Source organism: Cygnus atratus, chromosome 14 (assembly GCF_013377495.2).
Source record: "Cygnus atratus isolate AKBS03 ecotype Queensland, Australia chromosome 14, CAtr_DNAZoo_HiC_assembly, whole genome shotgun sequence".
Lineage (NCBI taxonomy): Eukaryota > Metazoa > Chordata > Aves > Anseriformes > Anatidae > Cygnus > Cygnus atratus.
The window spans coordinates 19,778,128-19,802,361 of record NC_066375.1 but is presented as its reverse complement, the minus strand read 5'-3'; the positions used below and the strand labels follow the sequence as shown (position 1 = coordinate 19,802,361).

The following is a 24,234-nucleotide window of genomic DNA, read 5'->3' as shown; positions in this document are numbered from 1 at the left end:
GCGCAGACAGTACGGCTGCCTCCACCATGCTGTATTTCACGTTTGCTAGCTGTTGCCCTTCTGTTCATTCAGACTTTAATGGAGCATGTTTTTTTCTAGCTGGTGTTTTTTCTGTGATTCATATATTTCCTGCCTTCTGTTTTATTTCAGGGCATACATCTATTTTTTTAAGAAAGCTTTGTGGTTATTCTAAATCCCAGAACTCAGTTCGGAAAGTCATTCTGTTCAACATTTGTTGAAAGTGTTGCTTGAAAGAGCTTTAGCTGATAACATCTTGTATCTATTTCATTACTGGGTCTGAAAGGATTCAGAAAAGGATTCAGAAAAGAAAAGGATTCAGATTTGAATTCTCAAAGGCATTTGACAGGATTTTGAGAAAACCTGGAGAAATCACCACATGAACAGGGTGAATCGATGTTACCAGTGAGACACAGGGAGCAAAGTACTGCCGAGCCTTAGGGAAGCTCCGTGTGATCTGAAAACGTGTTTCTCCAAGGTGTCAGAGGTACCTCAGGGCTCACTGAATCCAAATCTTGCTGTCACTGGGTTATACTTTTTCATTATCTTTTTGGTGTTCTAATATAAAAGAAAGATTTGGCCTTGAATTATTTATTTATTGCATGTTTTATGCATACCTGTCCATTCTTTGTGCTTATGCAATAAAAATAATTGCACTGCATATAAACAGACCAAGAAGCTATGATAGAGTCTCCAAATACCGTTAACCTGCCAGGGAAGGCAATTTTCTTCTCCAGTATTTGCAATACAATTTGCAGTGCAATTACTTCTCAAAGTCTTGGGGGAAAAAAAGGGAAACAAATAGGTCCTGTGACAGCATCCTCCAGCTCTCCTGGCTGCGGCCCAGGCAGCAAAGCTGTCTTCCAGGCTTGCATCTCTGCTGGGCACTACGTCTACTGCTCGCCTGCAGTGCTAGAAGCATTTGTTGAGCTGCTGTGTAACATGCAACAAAACAGACCTAGCTGTGTGTTTGTGTAGTCAGAGCTAATCTTACAGGAATCCAAACATACCGCATGATCGCTGCTAAATAAAGGCTAAAGCAAAGCAGATGTATCCAAAGAGTGTTGGAGCACCAGAGTGACAGATGCTTGTTGCGCCATTTACAAACATTAATTAACATTAATGTACTGTTCAGACATCAAATTAGCACAATCCCTTGAGAGAAGTGATGTTTTAGAGCCTAAAAATTCCTGAGTGCCCCAGAGTTGGATCAGGGGCTGCGGCTGGCCCTGCTGCGGGGGCATTTGGTCCTCTCAAGGATGGGGAGAAAGCAGCTGCACCCAGCTGTGCTCTGTGAAGCATCTGCTGGCTGGCGAGCAGGGGCACAGGGAGACTCCTTGGGCTTTAAATAGCTATCACTAAGTAACGATTAGGCACTCAGCACTCTGCCTGGGTGACAAAAGTGCCTGCTATAATGTTGAACCAGGCCGTGATTCCCCTTTGTCCTGTTTTGAGCTGTAAAGGTGCCCAGTCTCCTACAATTGCTCAGGAGGAGCAGGGCAGAGCCGGCACAGGAAGGGGATGAGCTGCAGCCGTGCAGGACTGGGACACAACACACGGCTACAGGGCATCCCCATCAGCATGCGGCTCGGAGAGAAAGCTATCACGGGAGCTGGAGAATTCAGGCCGGAGAGCATTAAGAAAAATAATGGAGCAGATGGTCGTAGCACAGCCTGCGGGAAGCACTGTCCTTTATTAATCTCTACAAATCCTCTAGAAATATGGAAATTTATTTCGCCACCATTGCTGCCAATAACCCTGCACACACACCAATCTGCACAGGGACCGTGGAGGAGCCTTCCATCTCCGTTTGGCAACATACGTTTGTTTGTATTACTAGCTAAATTTATCCAGTTCCAATTAACTGTTCTCTTTAGCATTTTTCTCAGTGTAATTATCTCAACACCAGCAGGCAGTAGTTTTTCTAATAAGAATTTAATTTTGTTAGATATAATCATTTTAGGACATTTTTCTTCTGGACCAGCAATGTATAACTTTGTTTTATTTGGCATAGTCAGACACCATGGCTTATTTGCTCAGTGGGAAAAAGGAAAAGAGAAAGAGCTGCTCTCTCCACAAATAAAGTAAAAATCTAGTTATGTGGAGGCCAGAATCTGGTTTCATGAAAATAACAGCAAAGCCAGTATCACAGAATCACAGAATGGCTCAGGTTGGAAGGGACCTCAAACATCACCCAGTTCCAACCCCCCTGCCATGGACAGGGATGCCACCCACTAGATCAAGTTGCCCAGGGCCTCATCCACCCTGGTCCTGAACACCCCCAGTGTATCCACCCCAGGGCATCCACAACCTCTCTGGGCAACCTCTTCCATTGCCCTCTGAGTGAGGAATTTTCTCCTAACCTCTAATCTAAATCTCTCCTCTTTTAGTTTGAAACCATTCCCCCTTGTCCTGTTATCATCTGATTGAGCAGAGTCACTCTCCAGTAGCACTGTTTTAATTTCACACAGGCACAAAAAAAAATGAAATTCTAGCTCTCTAGACTTCCTAATTTTGTTGGGGTTCAGCTAAAGACTTTGGCCCACTCTTGGTTGACTGGGGGAGAGGAGGAATGTGCAAACCCTGCTCGGATTTGCTTTTGTGGCTCACGCCAGAGTAGAACTTCAAAAAGACAAAGAGGGCTTTCCCAACTAGCCTCATCATCATACAACCTGTGTCCAATGAAGAGAAGAAACTCCTCTGTTCTAAAATGCACATCCCTGCCACCTGCGAGAGTTTGCCACCCACTCAGTTCAGCATCTTCAGTATCTGAGCTGGCTGCAGGCTACCCTCTTTGCTTTCTGATAGATTCTTTAAAAGTTTTAAAGAAGTAATCAGTGAGAGAATTCAGTAAATTTTCCTCAGCTCATTTTGGCCTCAGTGCTGCTAAAACATATGGCATGTATATCACTTAATACATGCGTGTGACACCACATGGATTTATATGTGGACCACCCACATGGCCCAGGCTGTTTGGTAAAGGTGGGTGTGTATTTGTCTGTCTGGAATATCTAAGGAGCTTCTTTCAGGGTAGTGTCTACATACCCGTAGCTCAGACTGAATTGTATTGCAAACCAAGCAGGTACTTTAATTATTTTTTTTTCCAAGGGAAGGAATAATCTAATGCAGTAATTAGGTTTCTGTAGTGCCCAGAAGGTGAGGAGAGAGTAGCAGTGGTTAGAGCATCGCTTATCTTGAAGAGTGAGGACTCCAGGAGTGCTCTCTGGAGATGTGCCCAGGACAGCTCGCACACTGCCATGGGTCTGAGGAGGAGCTCGGACATCCAGGCTGATGGGGGGCAGCGCTTCTCTTTAAGCACAGAAACTGGGGTTTATAATGTTACTGGCCCAGCTGGTTATGGAGATCCTTGGACCTTTGATTTCAGTCTTGACCACGGATCCTGGACACAACTGGAGTCTCATCGTGCTGGTGCTTGATGAGTATGCAGGTAGTCACTGCCACAAATAGCTGCCCCTGCTGTAGATCACAGCGACATTGTGCTGCTGTCAGCTCTAGGTCAGGAATGTGGTGAGATGCCATGCTGTTTCTCAGTCCTTCTGCTTGCCTTTCTTGTCTCCAACAACATAGGGACTATAAACTTGTGATAAACACGTGTCATCACTTGAAAGTTCATGTGATTTTCAAAAATCTCTTTTTTTTTTTCTCTATTTTTTTTTTCCTGGAGGACAGGCAGGGTGTGATACAAAGAGTGTGCATATGTTTGTGTGTGTATACACAGGATCTTCCATACAAGCAAAGGTACCAACAAACACCCATGATTTACAGCACTTACATTTCCATGAAAGCATTTGACCTACACAACAGATTCAGAATTCAGTCATACAAGGCAAGAATATAACTGAGGTTCATTTTCAGTCTATTTTCTCTTTGGCTTCACAGTTTCCCTCCTGTACACCATATCCTGTCTTCACATATACACAAATTTAACATTAGAGAAGCTGTCCATGATCCTGCTGCTGAGGAATGTGATATTATGGCTTCTCTGCACAATGCGTTGAAGGTTGTTAGGTACAAATCTGTTGCTGGTGTACACTTCATCGTGCATTTATAAATGATTTTTGGGAGCACTGATCAAAAATAGGAGCTCACCAGCAGGCAAAACGCAAGTCCTGTTGGGAAAAGGAAAAAACATTCTGCTCTTACAGCAGTTGGAAATTGTGTATATGTGGCTCCCCTATGGGGCACTGAACACAGAGTTTTTTATAGCTTTTATGCACATAATGGAGGTGCACTTGCATCCCCTCTGAGTTAATGAGGCAGTTTGTAGCAGATGAGGTTCACTTTTGGGAATCGATCTGCTTGGCACTAATCAGTCCCTCCCAAATTCATTTCCCTGGAAGACCAGGGACAATCACATACATGCTCCTCGAGACAGAGTTTGGCCACTGTGCTGTTCCTCAGAGCCACTGAAGGACCACGGGCAGGTCACAAATCCTTGGTAGCCAAATGTATCTGCAATGGCCATCAGGGCTGTAAGTAAGGCCGCAGAGCTACTTTGTTCTGCTTGAGCCATCTGTAAAATGTTAGCTCTTGATTCATTCACATATGGTAAATGTCTGGTATGGGAAAGGAAAAGTATTATAATAACCTTTGCTTTGTGGGGCTTCTTGGAAGATCTACAATTTCAGGAAGGGATCCTTGCATTTCCCCTTCAGCTGAGAATGTCAAACTAGAGGCAGAAGAGAGGATGTTCTGCATCTACTCTGCTGTAGGTAACAGGGAAGTTAACATTTCCAAGGAACTGCAGAAACATGGGCCTTGGCTGATAATAGTAAGAATTAATATTTAACTAAACTTGGACATTGTATTAATCGTGTATATGTATTGCATTTTATATTCATCCATCACATTGTCATAAGCAGTACGTAATAGATATTCTTTATGAGCACAGGAAAACAGCTCTAGCTTGAAAGGAAGCAGAAATGTAGAATAAGAAAATGTCTTTATTTCACCTTTTGACTAAAACTATTGATAACCTTAGAGATGTAATTACTTTTCTCTCAGTGAATAAATAGCTGCTTAAATGCCCGAACCATTGCACACATCAAATCATTGACTACTGCAAAAATTGTGTGACTTGAGTGACTTTGTTAATATGCATGGATTTCTATTATCTGACTTTGAACCATTGAGCAGAAGTCCCACTAAGCTACGGGTGGCCAGCTGTGTGCTTCTCTGCCTCACCATCAGCAAAATTGTCACCCATGTCCTGATTGCAGGACCTTATTGCTGATAGCAGCGTGGGGACAGGAGGAATCCAGCTCGCCTTTCTGAATACGAGGGGAGTCACAGTAGCAGCAGTTAGCAAAAAAAAAATATATATACATATAATCTTTTGACATGTAAGTGGAAGAAAATTGCTGCTGAATCACTGGGAGGGAAGAAATATGAGAGCTTAAGATGTCATTTTTACAGGCATAATTTTTACTCTAATGACCTTTAATAGCATGTACAAGTCAGTGTAATGCTGTCAGCTGCATCAGAGATAGAAGTACAGAAATGAAATAACTCGAACTGCTTCAAAGAATTGTTTTCCTGCCGTAGTTAATTAGTAATGTGTCATGTTGTTGCTTTTTTGTTTGCTGATTCAACTTCTGAAATGGTAGCTGGTGTCTTGGCCATTCTCTCCCATTTATTTGGTGAATTTCTCCTTTTGCCCTTTCTGCAAATAAGTGTAGTCTCTTGAGACTTGCAGCAACTTGCTCTCCGAAATATCACAGGAATCCTTTGATGTCCAGCACTGGGTAGTACTTTGCAGTGGGCGTCTCTCAGATAGTAAACAAATAAATATGTCAGGTATAATTCCCTTGTGTCTAGAGCCAGAAGTGCAGTTGCACATAATGCCAAGAGAAGCACCATCTGTCTGAATAAGCAGTCAAATGCATTACCGAAAATACCTGTTTGAATTCAAAGGTCAGTTTATTTTCTTGGGGAAGGAAACCTGGAGAACACCGGGAAATCCAAACTCAATAAGCTCTGCTAATATAAGACAAGGTTACGCAAGCACATTGTGGCTGTCATGAGGAGGGTAATTATCCTAGGAACAAAGACATATTTATTCTATTCTCTGAAATCATTTAGTTGTTAAAATTTGACCATGCTGATAGACTCAGAAAAAGGAGCTGTAGGGGTCTCAGATCCATCCCCCCTCTCAAAACAGGGCCAAACTCAAACCTAAATCTACTTTAATTTTAATCGGGTTACTCAGGCTCCTATTCAGTTCAGTTTTGCATACCTTCAAGGCGGGACAACCTCGCTTGTTCAAATCTTGACCCACTGAAGGCAAGCTCCAAAACTAAGCAAATCCTGTTCCTGTAAATTATTCAGCTTCTTCTTCCTTGTGCTGCCAGAGAGATGTTGGGAACATGTTAGGATCATGTCAGTGAGCGCAGGAATTGGATCCACTGACTGCCATGGGAATCAGCATTACTCCATCAGAGCAACATTTCAGACAGTGCCCTGAAAGAACAGTTACTGTCAAATATACTGTTCCTTTGAAAGTGAAACCTTTCAGAGGAACAGGCTGATTTTCACGCACACAGGAAACCAGAAGAGAATATATAAATTATCAAATTGAAGGAGTTGAATGCTTGCTTCAACATTTTTCCCCCATGACATTTTGAATCTTGTTTCAAAGAGATTTTTAAAAAAATGTTTTCTTTTGACACTTTGATTTTATTTCAACCCTTTGTGTGGAATATATCATCTCATTTTATCAAAATAAAGCAATTTAGTTGACTCCACATGACTTTTTAAAAATTTCTTAAGAAAATTTGGAAATTTTTAGGTTTTTTTCTGCCTGTTTAGCACAAACTTTTCTCTTCCCACTCAACTCTTGATGAAATAAATTGTGCACCTCAAGGACATCTCTTTTATACATGCACATAAACCATGTATATTTGTTCATTTGCATATCTCTTATTTTAACGTGTTGCTCGCACTTAGAAGTTCTCGCAGGCTCCACTTCAGGTCAGTGGTCGAACTTCAGTGTGTGTTTGCTAATTTAATGTCTCTAATTTATGATTTTGCTGACCTCATAAAATAGACTATTACAGACGTATAGGCTCTCTTTACAGACACATTATGTCTTCTTGTGAAGATTGACTTTAAAAATCTCTGACAGAGATCATTCATTCCCTTTATAAATAGCTGTTGAAACAATGGCCACTACTTCAATGCAGTGCTTATGTCCTACAGGTACACAGATGGGCGCCACATTGCAGATTGTCTGTGCTTACCAAATCTGGAAACTACATCTACCAGACAGCCATTATTAATTCACTAAGAAAATACACCCTTCAGGCACATAGCTGAATTATATATTTAGTTATTTAGAAGAGCTGAGAATTCATAGGCACTTTTGGTATCTCTGATGTACCAGGTGTGCCAGGTGAAAATGCCCAGAAACCTAGAGAGGGACATCTGTAGGATAACCTGAGAGGCATTTCTGCTGGTACTGGTGTTGGCAGAGCGGGACTGGGCTGACCACTGCTCTCGTCCCTCTTAACAGTTTCTATTTTCTGCAGCAGATCAGCTGTTCTGTGGAGTAAAAGCAGTAGTTTCCAACCAGCTATAGAGGCATCTTCTCAGATCTGAACTGCAGGATCCCTGGAGACTTTTAAAAGGATGTTGAAAATGTTCTCAGTTGCACAATTAGAGTGAGACCTGCGCTGGTTGTTAAGAGATTTTAATGCTGCTTTATGGGCTGAATTATTAAACATTTTGCATAAAAGGCTCTTTCATAAATATCCTTGTTATATATTACTTGGTATGGTCACGAAAAAAATGCATGAAGTTCTGTGATTGAGTGTTTACGTTACTTCCTATCAATTATCTGGAGCAAGAGGTAGTTCAGGGACGTACCTAAACTTGTAACTGGGGTATAGTGCCTTTGCAGAATGGCCATCTTCCCAATCCGTCGTATTAGGTTTCTGTCCTGACGCCACTGCTTTACACACAGCCCTGGTCTTTCCCACTATGTCATGTTCAAATCAAAGAGACTACAGGACTGCTACAGCAAGGAGATAGGTTGGAATGGGGAATTGAAAGTCAAGGGCATTTCGTGGCTCTATTCTGGAAGCCTCTGGACCCCAGCACCCTGTCTGAGCAGTGGGGACATCAGTACTGGCATTCCTCTGCAAAGTATGCTGAAATCCTCTGCAGTTTGAAAATATTTCATTCAGAACCTGAGACAGACTGTCAGGTCAGGGCCACCAGGAATCTGCAATAGAATGTTATGCTTGCTGACCTGCTATGCTTATGGGCATTTTTTTTTTTTTTGTCTCTTATTTTTGTCTACTTATTTTTTTGTCTCTTGGAGAAGACATTTCCAGTTCAAAGCTGGTTATATTAAGAGCAGGAGTCTATTTTATTGTGAATATATTGGATGGACTGGGAGAAGAAAGAGAGAACAGGGCAATTCCCCTCGATGGGGAAAAGACTGGAAGCCCTGGGCAGACGTTTGTGCTGTCCTTGTGGCAGAATGTTAAAGCACAGCCAGGCAAGAGGTGTTTACAGGGAGGTAGAAAAGGGATTTGTTTATGGAAAAACACAATTTTACGGATATTTTCACAGCTTTGAAACACTTCGTTAGTTTGCAACAACAGCCTTTGCAGTCTTGTCAAAATAAATGTCCGTTACAGTTAGGAAAACCCCAACATTTACTCAGTTATGGCTAAATAGAAGGAAGGTGAACTCATTCATTGTGGTAAGGAGGGTGCAGACAGCTTTGTGACTAAGTGCAGGAGAGGAGGGCTGAATGGGAGGTCACTCCCTTGCTCCATGACTTTAGACAAACCACAGCATTAATCTATGCCTCATTTTCCCTAGCTGGAAAATAGAAAATATTGGCTTTTCCCTGCAAGGGACTACGAAACCTTATTTACTCATGCTGCGAAAATACCCTGAGCTCCTTGTGTAAGAGGCAGTTGATAGAAATAGACTATAGAATCTTTTTTTTCCCCCTCTGTTTTGAAAGGCAGGAGAAACAAGATGGAGAAAAGGCTTTGCAGTTTTATTTTTAGAAGACCTGAAAGTCTCCTTCAGTGATGGTGGTTCTCTTGCTTCCTCCTTGCAGGTACTATGCTATTTGCTGCCAGCCACTGGTTTACAGGAACAAGATGACTCCATTGCGCATCACTGTAATGCTTGGAGGCTGCTGGGTAATCCCAACATTTATTTCTTTCCTCCCAATCATGCAAGGCTGGAATAGCATTGGCATCATTGATCTGGTGAGTAACTTAGGAGATACACTGACCTGGTACCAAATATATTCCCTGCTGTATATGCTTCTTTAAAAAGGAATATGCAAAGAAAAGACGGCAATAGAGGCTAAAGGAGAAGCTCCTTGTTATTGAAGCAGAGGGCTTGCCGAATTTCTGCTATTTGTCTTTATGGGGATTTGCAAGGCTGCTGCCCACTGCCCCATGCCTAGAACAGCCCCTGTCTGCTAAGTTTGCATTAGCCTAGCCCCATCCCCACCCATCTGGCCCGTGCCACTTGGCCAGATGAAATGTGCATCCTTGGTGTAAAAGCATGTCCTGATGGACAGAGCAGTGAACACTGCAAAAAAGCACAGCACGAAGTGAAGCTTTATTCCCCTTCACAGAGTATGAACTAGGCTACTAGGCTACTAGGCTGATTTTCAGCAGCCAGGTTGAGGCATGCTCTAGGATGCTGGAGCTGCACATGGGCTGGTTCCACAAACCTCAGGACCGTCAGAGCCCGTCGTGTAAGCACAGGGGGGAGAGGCAGCAGTGGTAAGGCAGGTACTGCAAATGGGAGAGGGAAGGGAGGAGAGAGAATAGGAAAGTGGTGGTAGAGCATCCTGACAAACAGACTGCTGATATCAGAGGAGCAGGGCTGAATCTCTTCTGTTCTTTGTCCTTGTCCTTTCTCCCCCTGCCCCAGATCCAGCAAAGGCAGTTCAACAAGGCTTCCAACTCCACCTACTGCATATTCATGGTCAACAAGCCATACGCCATTACCTGCTCCGTGGTGGCCTTCTACATTCCCTTCCTCCTGATGGTGCTGGCCTACTACCGCATCTACGTCACCGCCAGGGAGCACGCCCGCCAGATCCGGGTGCTGCAGCGCGCAGGGACCCCCGCCGATGGCCGGCAGCACCCCCCGGACCAGCACAGCACACACCGCATGAAGACTGAGACCAAAGCTGCCAAGACCCTGTGCATCATCATGGGGTGCTTCTGCCTGTGCTGGGCCCCCTTCTTTGTCACAAACATAGTGGACCCTTTCATAAACTACACGGTGCCGGGGAAGCTGTGGACAGCTTTTCTGTGGCTGGGCTACATCAATTCAGGGTTGAACCCCTTCCTCTACGCCTTCCTGAACAAGTCTTTCAGACGTGCCTTCCTCATCATCCTGTGCTGTGGTGATGAGCGATACCGAAGGCCTTCTATCTTGGGGCAGACAGTCCCCTGTTCCACCACCACAATAAATGGATCGACTCACGTGCTAAGGTGAGTGTTTCTCAGCTGCTGCAAAATACCTTGAGTCACTAGAAAGAGTACTTCTCAGGAGATTTCTTAAAGGACTGATTTTGTGTTGCATTTGAAATATCTGATGGATTAACTGTTAAAAAAGTAAAGGGGGGCTAGGGGGATGAGAAGTGCACAGTAATCCTTAGGGTGCTCATACAACCTGGGTTTGTAGATACCTGATAGATGTTGGCGTGTGCGGGTTCTCCAGAGGCATGTTCAGGAAATAGTTGGGGGAAGGCAGAAGATGTGGATGCATTTGGGATGCATGCTGCTGCATCCTGTTGTTGCTTTGTCTGAGATGAACTCGATCACACAAGGAGCACCCTGGGGAAAGTTGCCTACTCCCTTTTCTCTAGCGAAGGGATTGAGATGCTCCCAATGGCACTTCTCTGGTTCTGCCTTTGTAGCCCCACCAGCTGGCGCTGCATCTCCTGAAGTAATGAATGGCAAAGGAGGATCTTTCTTACCCAAGTGCCCTGATGCTGCTGGGGCACTTCAGTGGCTCTCTGGGAGGAAGGGTACTTGCCATTTTGCTTTAGCAGCTCAGAAGATGCCGGGGTGTCTGCCCTTTACAGTAACTGAGTCAAAGCCTGGGGGCTCTCAGGATGCCTCCAGCACAGACAGGAGGTCAGTGTCCTGCTGGAACAAGACACTGGCCCTTGCAGCACGTTGTGGCTCTCGGCAGGAGTGGCAAATGGGGGAGGGCAGAGGCAGTTTTCTTTCTGAGCTTATGGGGGTTGGTGCAGGGAAAAATTGGGCTGAGGCTCCCATGCCTGCCAGCAGCCCCAGGCTCCTGCCATGTGCCACATGGGGCAGCTCCACACCAGGGTTGAGCCCCCCAGTGCCTCCCCCCATGCAAGGCAGTGGTGTCTGGATCTGCAGTGTGCACCTCTCGTGGGCTACCAGACACAGTCCAGCTGGCTGGCACTGTGGGGGCCCAGGGAATTTGAGCCCCCACCTCATACACTCATCCCTGGCTTTGTACCATACTGTTTATTGCGAGAGGAGGGCATGTGGACCCCACACGGTGGGAGTGCAGAGGGGTTTGGAGGGCTCTGTGGTGGGACACATCCTCTGCTGCCTTCTCACCAAGCAGGGAGTTAGAGGGCAGAGCACTGGAGGAAGGGAGAGAGGAACAATTATCTCCAGTAATATCAGAACAAGCTACATTCTCTGAAAAACAAAACAAAACAAAACAAACAAACAAAAAAAAAAACACTGGTGTTTTTGCACTACTGCCTAGAAGTTAATTTGTTCTGGTAGTTGGAGTCATGGCTCCTCACTTGCAGATAAGGAGTCGGTAACTGTGTTTGTGTTCAGAGATAAGCCAGTCCGGAGACAAGCTCAGACTTCCAGCAGAGTCTAATCTTCTCGTTTGCCTCCAGCTCCCTTCTGTATTGACCTCTGAAGTTTTGGAAGGTGTTTTGGTCTGTGTAATGGAAGGGTGACAGAGCAAGGCTTCCCACAGCCCTGGGACAGGCCTCTCACACCTCTTAAGTCATGAAGGCTATTACAACGTATATAGAGCCCTCTGTCTGTGATGGGGGCATGGCACCGTGCCACACTGAGCGCATGTCTGTGTCGGAGCCATGTGCCCAGAGATGAGGCAAACACTCCTCAGCTGCGGGAGGAGGCAGGGGAGAGCAGCCTGTGCTGGGGAGCTGCAGGGGTGAGCGCTGGAAATGTGGCTGTGCATGGGGAGGAGGGAAGGGAGGGCTGGTGGGGGGCTCCTGCTGGCCTAAAGGCGAAGAAAGGGAGAATGACATCTATTTGGGCTAGCAAGTGCTGAAACAAGGTACTTCTTGTGAAGTAGATGAGGCAGTGAAATGACAGGGAGCCTCTCTCAGGTGTGGGTTTGAGATGCAGCAGGCAGCGAGCACATCAGCACCAAAGGTGAATTGCTTCAGCCCAGGCCCACATTTGACCTCCGAATGTCACAGATGGCAATGCCGGTGCCTCCTCGTGTCTCAAAGCAGTCTCACTGTGTTTGCTGTCTCACTGTGAGAGCTCCTTGTCCTGCCTGTGCTGTGCGGGGCTGGCAGGCCCAGGCCAGCACTGCCCTGGCGACACCAGGCAGTGGAGATGTACTCCTGAGCGCTTTCCTTGAGTCTTGCTGAGTGTCCCCTGGTGCTGACAGACTCCTCATTTTGAAACCCTTTTAAACCATATGAACGTCCCTGAGGCCAAAGCAAATGTGAAGAGTCACCTCCCCTCCAAAGCTGGGGGCGCACAGTCTTGGCCACCCCAGCCAGCTGAGGTGGGCTGCACTAAGTGGTGGGTGCCACCCTGGAGCTGAGGTCAGGCTTCTCTTATTTCCACCTCATCCCTCCCACTCGTACCATGCAGCTTCCACCTACAAGTCCTCCAGGGAGATAGGTAACAAGTCTGGGGACTGCCTGACCAGCTCGCATGCCGTGCTGTAATCCTGTCAGTCTCAATGTGATAAACATTACAAAAGGCTCTGAAAGACCTAACTGTACAGGGCATCTTGTTCATTTCTGGCTCCTATGGGTACTTAGGAGTGGATGAACTCTCTTCAGTGTCCTGCCACCACAAGCCACATATCTCCTGCCTTTCCATGTTGCTCCAGCTTGCACAGCGGAAGGCGCTCGGGAGCTGCTGAGGAGCGAGGCTCTGCACGTCAGCACTTCAGAGAGCAATTATTTTCTGTTTTTCTCGGCTTTGGAACAAATGAGAAAAGTGTGACTTCTTCCCTTGGTGCAGGTTATGAACTGATGGTGCTGGAGTTGTGGGGATTAAAGGAAAACTGACTAATTACAGTCTCTGGATAGTTACCCTCACTTGAGGAATTTTGATTTCTTCAGAGCTTCTCTTAAACGGGGAACAGTTTGAACTCGGCACATAGAAGAGAGATTCAGTGAGGCAGGTTCTCTCCCAGGTATAAAGCATATTTGCTTTGCTGTCTTGGAAATATAAGGTATTTCAGCAGTTGAAATACTGAAACCTTCCTGTATGTCTTGGCTTCATACCAGCCCAACTGAGAAGCGGCTCAGGGGCTGGTCCCAGTTCACATGCATCTTTTCCAACCTCAAAGTTGTTTCTTCCTGACTAAGAGCTTCTGCACATGGGGAAGTTGTGCAAGGGAGGTGTTACAGCTGCATTTTGTACCCCAACAGGGATAGCAGTGAAGAGAAGGACAGACCCTGTTCTGAATCCAGGGCAGGCTTCCTCCCCCAAAACCACAGAGATGTGCAATTCTGTATTAAACTGACGTGACTCGTTCAGCCGCAAAGGGAGTCAGGAGTGGTGGGCAGTAGAACTTGAATTTCTAACTCCTCTTCATTTTCAGTCTTCACAAGATATGAACTTTCCTTCAGCTTTAACTGTCCAAACTGTTCTTTCTTCGCTTGCAATCAACTCACTGCTGCTTTTGCAAGTGCAAAGAGTATGCTTGTCAATGCTAAAGATAAAATTCAGGCTCTTGTTCTTGGAAATGTCTGACCTGTGAGAGTGCCTTCCAGGGACGAACTCATTTCTTCTTTTTTTCTTCTGAAAACTTCAGTGTTAAAATGTTCTGACATTCCCATTTGGGGATTTTTCACATTTATATTAGGAATGGGAAAAAAGAAGGAGGAACAGAGTACGATAAAACATGGCAGTGAGACAAGGCAGACTCCCTCAGCACACACACACTGACAGACCGGTTGGGACACAGTTCTCATTCTTTCTTTAATTTATTTTTCAATTGATCTGTGAAGACTGCGGTGCTCTGGAGGACCCAGGCAGGGAGAGACTTTGTACAGCACACCTGGGGCCAGATGCAAGCACGGTGGTGATGGGGTGAGGGAGCAGACTGCAGTGGCTTGGCTGCTTGACCATGACAGGAGGGAGACCACAGCTGTCTGAACCCCCCAGCAATCATCCTGCTTTCTCCCTAAATCATGAACCAGAAGACGAGGAAAGGATTTCACACCACCCATTTTGTTCTTGAACTCTCCACCAGCTGGTGTGAAAGACACCTGTTCCTTGGGCAGGGTAAGACATGGTGCAACATGATTTGGAGATGTCATGAACAGCCAGGAGACAAGATTTAGTTAGAGATGGATCTGTCTGTACAGTGGGCAAGAGTAGAATTAAATATTCATTCAGCTGTGAAAGAGGATTTTGACCTGCCTGTTTTCTGAGTTTGATTTCTACAAGCATGGGAATTGACAGAATGCTTTTTTTTTTTTGGCGCCTGGACATCAACCTATCTCACGTCTGATGTGTACCATTAACTGCAAAATTCAAGTAGGGCACATGGAAAGGGTGAATTGAAATCTGCAGGTGTGGCTGCAATCAGAAATTCATGCCCTATTCATTTTTGATGGCTAAGATTGCAACTCGCGTGTCATATAAAAATGTTTGCTTGTCTGTTTGCAACACAAAATGTGTAATTCATTATAAATATTTGCAATTCATAGTTCTAATAACTTATGGTTTGGAATATCACATATTTAAAGGACTTGGGAATCATTCTGAATTACAAGTGGATAGGAGAATTTACAATGCACTCTCAACTAACATATGGCAAAAATTAGTACAATAATTCACTGCAGTAGATATGGGTTTCTGGACAACTGTAGCATGTGTTCGATGCACAGTCCTGTACACCACAAGAGTGAAAGTAAAATGCCATAGTCATCTGAAAAATGCTGCCTCCCCCTTTAAACATATTGCTTGCATATCTTTTGTTATGCACAGACATTTAGTTAGAACAAAGCAGTGTACTCATGCCTTTGTGAATCATTCAACTCATACTGCACAAGAGGATTGGAATCCAGCACAGCACTGCTTGAATTTTTGGATAAGACAAGTTCTGAAATTTTGCCACAGTGGAGAAGATGGCTTTGTGTAAAATATAGTTGAGCAATGATCAGAGCAGACAAATTCTGGAACGTTTGGGTCAAGGAGGTCACTTTGGTGCATTCCCCATTTCCTCCCAGAAGTGCACTGTTCAGCACAGTACAGTGTGTTAGTCTCTTCTGGGAAAGCTGTAGTGAGTGGTTTATTTGCTCCTTTTCTATCACAGAGAGGCTTTCCCAAACAGGGCTGATGCCGATTTTATTTCTCCAAAGTAAAACACATCTTTATTTTCCTTTTGGAAGAGCCAAGAGAAACAAAGGGGGAAAACAAAAAAGCAGCATGCAGCTTGGGGGGCTGGAAGTTCATTGTCTTCACAAATACAGAATTAAATAAATAACCCGATCAGCCCACACTGGTGTCAGCACTCTGAAGGTGGGAGAAGCACGCAGTAAATCGCCACATGTAGCCAGTGCTCAACACCGGAGCGTGGCTGTGGAGCCTTAGTGGGCCCTGCGGGGGCCGTGAGTGATGGTGCCAATAAATCTGGTTGGCAGCAAGCACCAGAGCGTCCTTGCTGCTGCTTCAACAGGCAGCACAGCAGCTTGGCTCTTCAGCTTGCAGAAGTTTAGCAACTCGGCAGCTTACAGTTCTGTCGGAATAAAAATAAATCCTCCCTGGCTGCAGGGAACGGAAGGTCAGAGGTGCCATGGAGGCAGGCAAGCAGTGTTGTGCTCACGCTGTTCCTGCCCCACTGGCCTGGTGGGGTTTGACAGGTGTTGGCAGGAGGGTCTGGGTGCGAGCAGGGATTAGTGGTGTGCTGCCACTTCCAGTCTGTAAGGGGACGGTAGGAGCTTCTCCTTTCTTTGATCCTTCTGGCCAGGAGCAAAGGAGATTTTGGGAGAAACCACTGTGTTCAGGTGGGACGGATGGCCTGATTGCTTTGCATTACTTCAAGAACTATTGAAAGAGTGGGGGCGGAGAAACAGACGGAGGGCTCAGGGAAACACACAGCCATCCAGGTCTTGGGCTGCAGGGTGTGCCCGAGTCTTCTGTCAGTATCCGACAGCAGCGGCGAGGGGTATGCCTGTGGGAGATGTGCCCAGGTTGAAGAGCTGCTCAGCCAGGTAGCGGAGCTTCGGGAGGAGGTCAGCAGGCTCAGAAGCATCAGGGAGTCAGAGAGGGAAATTGACTGGTGGAGGTGTACTCTGCCCTCTCTGAGACAGACTCACGAGCCTGCCATAGCACAAACGTCTCCTGCTACGCAGAAGACAAAAGTTCCTTCATCCCGCCAGGCAGCAGGAGGGAACCTAAGCCAAGGGGGGGAATGGAGGCAGGTTCCTGTTCGGGGGGGTAGGCGAGCCCTGTCCCTGCCCACCTCACCTTCCCATCTACCCTTATATAACAGGTACGAAGCTCTAGAACATGACAACCAGAACAACGAAGCAGGCAAAAGCCCATCCTGGTTGGTGAGGATGCCTAAGGCAAGGTCCCCTACCCCCCACATTGCTACATCAGCTCTCAAAATAGAAAGAAGGGTTATTGTCATGGGGGACTCCCTTTTGAAAGGGACAGAGGGCCCAATATGCTGACCAGACCCTACCCACAGGGAAGTCTGTTGCCTCCCTGGGGCTCGGGTGAGAGACTTCGCTAGGAAAGTCAAGCATCTGGTATGGCCCACCGACTACTACCCGCTACTGGTCTTTCAGGCTGATAATGATGAGGTAGCAACGAGAAGTCTGAGAGCGATCAAAAGGGACTTTAGGGCTTTGGGGCGACTACTTAAAGGATCAGGGGCACAGGTTGTGTTTGCCTCTGTCCTTCCAATAGGAGGGATCGAAGCTGACAAGCAGACTCGTCACATTAACACGTGGCTTCGGGACTGGTGCAACCGGCAGAATTTTGGGTTTTTCGATCACGGGAAGGTCTACGCGACCCCGGGCCTGCTGGCACCAGATGGGATGTGCCTCTCTCAGAGAGGGGTGAGGATTTTTGCTCAGGAGTTGGCTGGGCTGATAGATAGGGCTTTAAACTAGAGTCGAAGGGGGAAGGGGATAGAACCAGGCACACCAGTGACAAGCTAAGGGATGGTGTGCTAGAATCAGAGGGACTGTGTACTAGTGAGGCCCTTCGGTCGGATACACAAGGTGCTGCATGTAGGGAGGCGCATTTGAAGTGCTTCTACACAAACGCATGCAGTATGAGGAATAAAATGGATGAGCTGGAAGTCTTGGCCCAGTCCCACAGCTACAACATCATCGGCATAAGCGAAACCTGGTAGGATGAGTCCTGTGGCTGGTGTGTTGCAATAGATGGTTACATGGCTCTTCAGGAGGGACAGGCAGGGTAGGCGAGGTGGTGGGGTGGCGATGCATGTGAAGAATGGGCTGGACTGTTTGGAACTTCAAGCTGGCGATGGCAAAGTTGAGAGCCTCTGGGTAAGGATTAAGGGACGAACAAATAAAGGGGATGTCGTTGTGGGAGCCTATTACAGACCACCTGGCCAGGACAACAACGCTGATGAATTATTCTTTGCAGAACTAAGAGATGCCTTGAGATCGACTCCCCTCGTCCTAATGGGGGATTTTAACTTGCCAGACGTCAACTGGGATCACCACACGGCTGACACGAGCAAGTCCAGGAGGTTCATAAAGCACCTAGATGGTAACTTCTTGGTGCAGGTGCTAAGTGAGCCAACTAGGAAAGGCGCCCTCCTAGATCTGTTGCTGGAGAACAGAGAGGGTCTTGTGGGAGACGTGGCAATTGGCGGCCGTCTCGGTCATAGTGATCATGAAGTGGTTGAGTTTAGAATTTATGGTAACAGAAGGAAAACTGCCACCAAAACTTCAGCCCTGGATGTGGGGAAAGCAGACTTCAGGCTGCTCAGGGAATTAGTCAGCAAGGTCCCCTGGGAAACTGCTTTTGAAGGCATTGGTGTCCATCAGTGCTGGTCCATCTTTAAGCACTGCCTCCTAAAAGCTCAAGATCAGGCGATTCCAAAATATTGGAAGTCAGGCAAGCGGGGCAGAAGGCCGGCCTGGCTGACCAGGGATCTTCTACTGGAGCTAAGGCGAAAAAAGAAAGTGTATGGCTGCTGGAAGGAGCGTCAGGTGACAATGAAGGAATATAGGGATGCTGTTCGTGTTTGTAGGGAGAAAATTTGTGTGGCCAAAGCCCAACTAGAGTTGAAGCTGACCATGTCTGTGGGAGACAATAAAAAAGGTTTTTTTAGATATGTGAACAGAAAAAGGAGAACCAAAGAAAATATAGGTCCGCTACTAGATGGGGAGGGTCTCCTCACAGACAATGACATAGGCAAAGCACAGACGTTTAATGCCTTCTTCGCCTCTGTCTTCAACGCTGATGATGGGCTTCGGGACCCAGGGTACCCTGAGGTGGAGGACCATGACGGTGGGAATGACAAACTCCCAACCGACCCTGAACGTGTGCGGGATTTGCTGCTCCACCTGGATCCATACAAGTCCATGGGTCCGGATGGGATTCAACCCAGGGTGCTTAAAGAGCTGGCAGATGTCATCGCGGGACCTCTCTCAATTATTTTTCAACGATCTTGGGAATCTTGTGAGGTCCCATTGGACTGGAAGCTGGCAAATGTTGTGCCAATTTTCAAGAAGGGTAAGAAAGAAGACCCTAGCAATTACAGGCCTGTCAGTCTCACGTCAGTGCCTGGTAAAATTATGGAGAGGATGATCCTTGAAGTTATTGAAGCGCACCTGGGGGACAATGCAGTCATTAGTCCCAGCCAACATGGGTTCATGAGGGGTAGGTCCTGCCTAACAAATTTGATTTCCTTTTATGATAAGATCACCCATCTAGTCGATCAAGGGAAACCAGCTGATGTGATCTTTTTGGACTTCAGCAAAGCTTTTGACACGGTTTCCCATAGGATCCTACTGGACAAAATGTCCAGCATACAGCTGAACAAAAACATCATACGATGGGTGAGCAATTGGCTGACGGGCAGGGCTCAAAAGGGTTGAGGTAATTGGGGTCACATCTGGCTGGCGGATGGTCACTAGTAGGGTCCCTCAAGGCTCCATTTTAGGGCCAGTTCTCTTCAATGTTTTTATAAATGATTTGGATATAGGACTAGAAGGTGTTCTGAGCAAATTTGCCAACGACACTAAACTTGGAGGAGTTGTGGACTTGGATGAGGGTGGAAAGGCCGTGCAGAGAGATCTAGACAGATTGGAGAGCTGGGCGATCACCAACCAGATGAAGTTTAACAAAGGCAAGTGCCGAGTCCTGCACCTGGGACGGGTCAACCCTGGCTATACATACAGACTGGGCGATGAGACGCTGGAGAGCAGCCCCGCAGAGAGGGATCTGGGGGTTGTGGTTGACAGCAAGTTGAATATGAGCCAGCAGTGTGCCCTGGCAGCCAGGAGGACCAACCGTATCCTGGGGTGCATCAAGCACGGCATTGCTAGTCGGTCGAGGGAAGTGATTGTCCCGCTCTACTCTGCGCTGGTGCGGCCTCACCTCGAGTACTGTGTGCAGTTCTGGGCACCACAGTACAAAAAGGACATTAAACTGTTGGAGAGTGTCCAGAGGAGGGCGACGAAGATGGTGAAGGGCCTAGAGGGGAAGACGTATGAGGAGTGGCTGAGGTCACTTGGCCTGTTCAGCCTGGAGAAAAGGAGGCTGAGGGGGGACTTCATTACAGTCTACAACTTCCTCGTGAGAGGGAAGTGGAGAGGCAGATGACCTATTCTCTGTTATCACCAGTGACAGGACCTGTGGGAATGGTGTGAAGCTGAGGCAGGGGAAGTTTAGGCTGCACATCAGGAAGAGGTTCTTCACCGAGAGGGTGGTCGCACACTGGAACAGGCTCCCCAGTGAAGCCTGTCTGAATTTAAGAAGAGATTGGACTGTGCACTTAGTCACATGGTCTAAACTTTTGGGCAGACCTGTGCAGTGCCAGGAGTTGGACTCGATGATCCTTATGGGTCCCTTCCAACTCGGGATATTCTATGATTCTATGATTCTATGAGTGAATAAATTAAAGAGGCTGCCCTGAATAATCATAAAACCTTACTGAGTACCTGTGCCTCATTTTCACCCCCAGGGGTGAGGCTTTCCCAGCCCCATTTAATAGGTTGCATTTAGGAGGGGCAGCCCCCCTGAAGCCCCCCTGCCCACCAGGCAGTCAGCGCAGTCAGTGCCGCTGGGGCCCCGGACCCCCCAACATGGGGACAGCCCTGCCTGCGTGCCACCTGCTGCAATGCACATCTGGACACCCACTGCTGTGCCTTTTCGGCAGCTTTAATTCCACAAAGTCATTACCTCTGGCGGGTTAATGGGTTTAAAAGCACTCCTGTTTCCCCGTGCAGCCAGGTCTGGGCTGAGTCACGCAGCAGGTTTGGTGCCCGGCAGGATCACAGCATTTCTACCCGCGGGGCATGGATAGAGCAGTTGTTCCCTTCCTCCTGCCAGGGTGGCATTTTGTGGGTTGCAGCTGCAGCTTGACTCAGAAAACACAGAATGCTTGCTCAGAGATGCTCAGAGATGCTTCCTAATAACACTAGCAAGTCTCGCTCAAGGATCTGGGTTTACAAGTAAAAGCCTGCTGTCCTGTCTCCTCCTGTTCCTCTTGTCTCTTATCCTTTCTCAGGCATTGAGACAGCTGCAGAGACCGCAGAGCTTCCTGAGGCAGAGCAAAGCAATCACTGTGCGGGCTGGGCCAGCCCTGGCAGCTGCGGCTGCTCCTGTGCAGCCGAGGCAGCGAGCTGCTGTGAGCAGCGGGCCTCCAGACGATGGCCTGGCAAACGCAGCCATCTCCTCACTGCTCTCCCGCCTCTTCTCCGCCTTTCCGTGCTCAGAGCCATCCCTTGACGTCCCACAAGTTGGCGGCTCTCCCAGCGCGGGCGCTTTGTCGGCAAACATGCATTTAGCCTCAGCCAGGGGGACGCGCGCCTTCGCTATCGCATTTCTTCACGGGACAGTGGTGGCCGCTGGCAGCAGCAGAGGTGTCTGGAGGAAGAGGGACGGTGACGACAACACGGTGCACAGCCAAGATGAGGTCTCTGCCCAACCTGCTGAAGACCCCAGAAACCACAGCGGGAATCAGGGTGCAGGTCAGCTGTTGGTACCTTACCCTAAATACTGGCTCGCTCTCTTTCTCCCTCAGATGTTCACACATTCCTGGAAACAACTCATTGCGTAAAGCAGCAGGAAGCTATTTCTGGAGAGGAGAAAGAGATGCTCACAGGCTGTGTTTTCGGGGAGGTGTCGGGTCCCTGCTCTGTTGTGGTGCTGGCAATCGGAGGCTGTGCGGAGGCTGCGGGAGGATCTGGAATTCATCTGGCTGCAGCAGCCGGCCAGGGCAAGGAAGGGCCTTGCATCTGCTTTAAAAGAAAAGAAGAAAGAAAAAAGAAAATGGGATATTTCAGTACATGCACAACTTTGCTTGGACAAACTCTCAAAAGGCTGACACGGAGATGAAAGGTTCAGGGTTGGACTGAAACTCGGGGTCTCATGGCTAATAGTGCGTACCCTCGACTTTATAGCCAACTGTTTGCATTTGCAGGGCACTGTTTAGCTAAGCTGCCTGCAGGCTCCACCAAACTGGGTGAATGGGCAAAAAGCAGTATTTGTTGGTTCTTCCAGGGTTTCTGAAACTTACTTTTTGTTTGTTTGTTCTCTTGCTTTTGCTCTTAAGGAGGAATAGGCAAGCATCGGGTAGGCACCTGGGTGCAGGAAGCTCACAAACAGATGCAGCAAGTGAACAAAATCCTGGAAAAAAGCATTTGGATGAAAAACCATTAAATACAAACATGCCATCTTAGCTTGTCTTGACCAAATTTCAGTGTGTAGTGGGAGTGAATCTTCTTTGACTCAGCTTTTAAACATGAAGAATGCAGAGCTTTGGTTTAAAATTGATTTTTTTATTTTAGCATGAACTACAACATGAATACCCTTCTAAATGTTTTTTCCCCTTTACACAAGTTGAACAGATTTTTCTGCGATTTTTTCTTATCACTCAAGGATCACTTGGAAAAGAATTTTGGTGGCAGACTGTTATTGCCCAAAGCTATGCCGTTATTTACAGCAAAATCAGGCCGTTGAGACCACAATTTCTGACTGGCAGTAACTGCCTGGCAATTTTAAAGACCTGGCAACAGGGGTCAGGGCTCTGACACACTGCATCATCTTCTTCACTAAAAGGTCGTTAGCCTCAAGATGGATCGTTTGAACTTCAGCTGCTGTTTCCTTCATTGCCTCAATGCTTGCTGTTCCTCCCTGGGTTGTCATAGGTCATTTTGGAGGCAGATACATTTTGCTGTGCTAGTGAGACTTGGAGCAATTGCAGGCTAAGGGGCTTTAGGAAGTGTGCTGCAATTTCTCCAGCAGTCACTTATTAATTATTGGGATCCAGCAGGCAAGAAATTCATGTTTGCAAAGTAAACATAAAGCACATTCCCACCACGTTCTTTTGGGGAAGTTTCTGAGCAAAGGATTGAGACATCCCCCTGCCATCTCCATCCCTGCAATTTTGTTCTTTTTATGTAGTTCCTCTTTTTGATAGTTTAGAGGAGACTGCATGAATCCATTGAAAGACATGAATGGGTGCAGCTAATATCTTTGCAGATGTCTGGGCTGGGATTTTGAGTTTTGTTCTTGATGGTAGGGATTTATTTTGCTTCCTCCTAGCAAGTTGATGCAAACATTATGTTTGCACTCAGACAATCATGCTCCTGTGATTCAATTACTCTCATTACCAGGCCTGTGGGCAGCCACCCTCAGCTGGCTGCACACCACAGGCATGTTATCACCTTGTTGTGTATGGCTGGGGTACCATGAAGGAACATCTTCTGTGCCTGGGAGAGCTCTGTTCTTAGGGTCCCTCCAGTGCTCAGCAAGAGGTACAAGAGAAACTAATGAACTTTTTCATTCAGTAGACCGAATTCCACTGGTGGGCTTTACTTTAAATTGCGGTATTGTCATTTTTCATCAGCTGCAGGTGCCTGGATGAGCTATGCTGACATCTATGGGTGATGCCAGGCAGCCCTTTCACCAGTCCTATATGCTTTCCCATTAAAAGTCTGGAGCACAACATCAGGCATGGCCAGAAGTGTGTCCCATAAAGCACGAGCACTGCTGGAAGGGCATCAGTGGGGTGGCCCTGGGGTCACACTGGGGCTGCTTCTTGTGCCTGGTACTGAGCCATCCCAGGGCATGAAATATTACATCAACCAAGACATTTTTAACTGGGAATTTCAGGGGTGGCAAAAAATAGTACCTTCAATTTGACACAACCCCTGAGTCCTCCTGGCAATGCAACCAAAGGTTGCTCAACATGTGTTTCCAATCCAGTACTTTCAGTCTGAGTATCAGTTCCCCAGGTCAGCAGGGAAAAAAAAAAAAAAAAAAAGAGAGAGAGAGAGAAAGAAAAAGTGGCCAGGAGCATAAAATAAGCCTAGAATTAGACAAAAGTTTCTGGCCATCATGGCAGTGATGTTTTGAAACAAACTCTCAGTAAGACTAGATGGAGAAAAAGTCTAATTCTTACCAAGCTGGAGCATGGTGAATTTACAAAAGTCATATCATTGTATGATATGACTGCGACAGGGGAAACTGCCTCAAGACCCCACAAAGCCCCACGTTGCCCTTCAGTCTGACTGCTGTGGAAGCCTGAAGCAGAGCTGACCCTCTTGTTGATACCTGGCCATGCTGCCTTCATAACATGGAGCTTGCTGATTTTCAACCCTGCTGATTTTGTGTCCATCAAGGAACACACATACAGAGATTGTCCCCATTTCCCAAAGCCCTCACAGAGCAGGTTTCTGCGCTTCCTACCCCACAGTTTCCCTTCTGGGAAGCAGCTGCAGTGCATATTTCCCACTGGCTGGCAATGGGCTTTCAAAGGCCG

At 46.9% G+C, this 24,234-nt stretch overlaps 1 protein-coding gene across 2 annotated transcripts in view; it reads left to right on the top strand.

Moving 5' to 3' along the window:
* The window catches only part of HTR4 (5-hydroxytryptamine receptor 4), a 60,619-nt gene that overhangs the window by 26,339 nt on the left and 10,046 nt on the right, over positions 1 to 24,234 (top strand). Inside the window, exons 4-6 of one of the 2 annotated variants that reach the window (XM_035563951.1) lie at positions 9,116 to 9,269; positions 9,949 to 10,517; positions 14,258 to 14,657. In XM_035563951.1, coding sequence (XP_035419844.1) covers positions 9,116 to 9,269; positions 9,949 to 10,517; positions 14,258 to 14,405 — 871 coding nt within the window. In that variant the 3' untranslated portion in view covers positions 14,406 to 14,657. Of the gene's footprint in view, positions 1 to 9,115; positions 9,270 to 9,948; positions 10,518 to 14,257; positions 14,658 to 24,234 lie in introns of those variants that run through there. The other variant, XM_035563953.2, reaches the window with a different exon arrangement.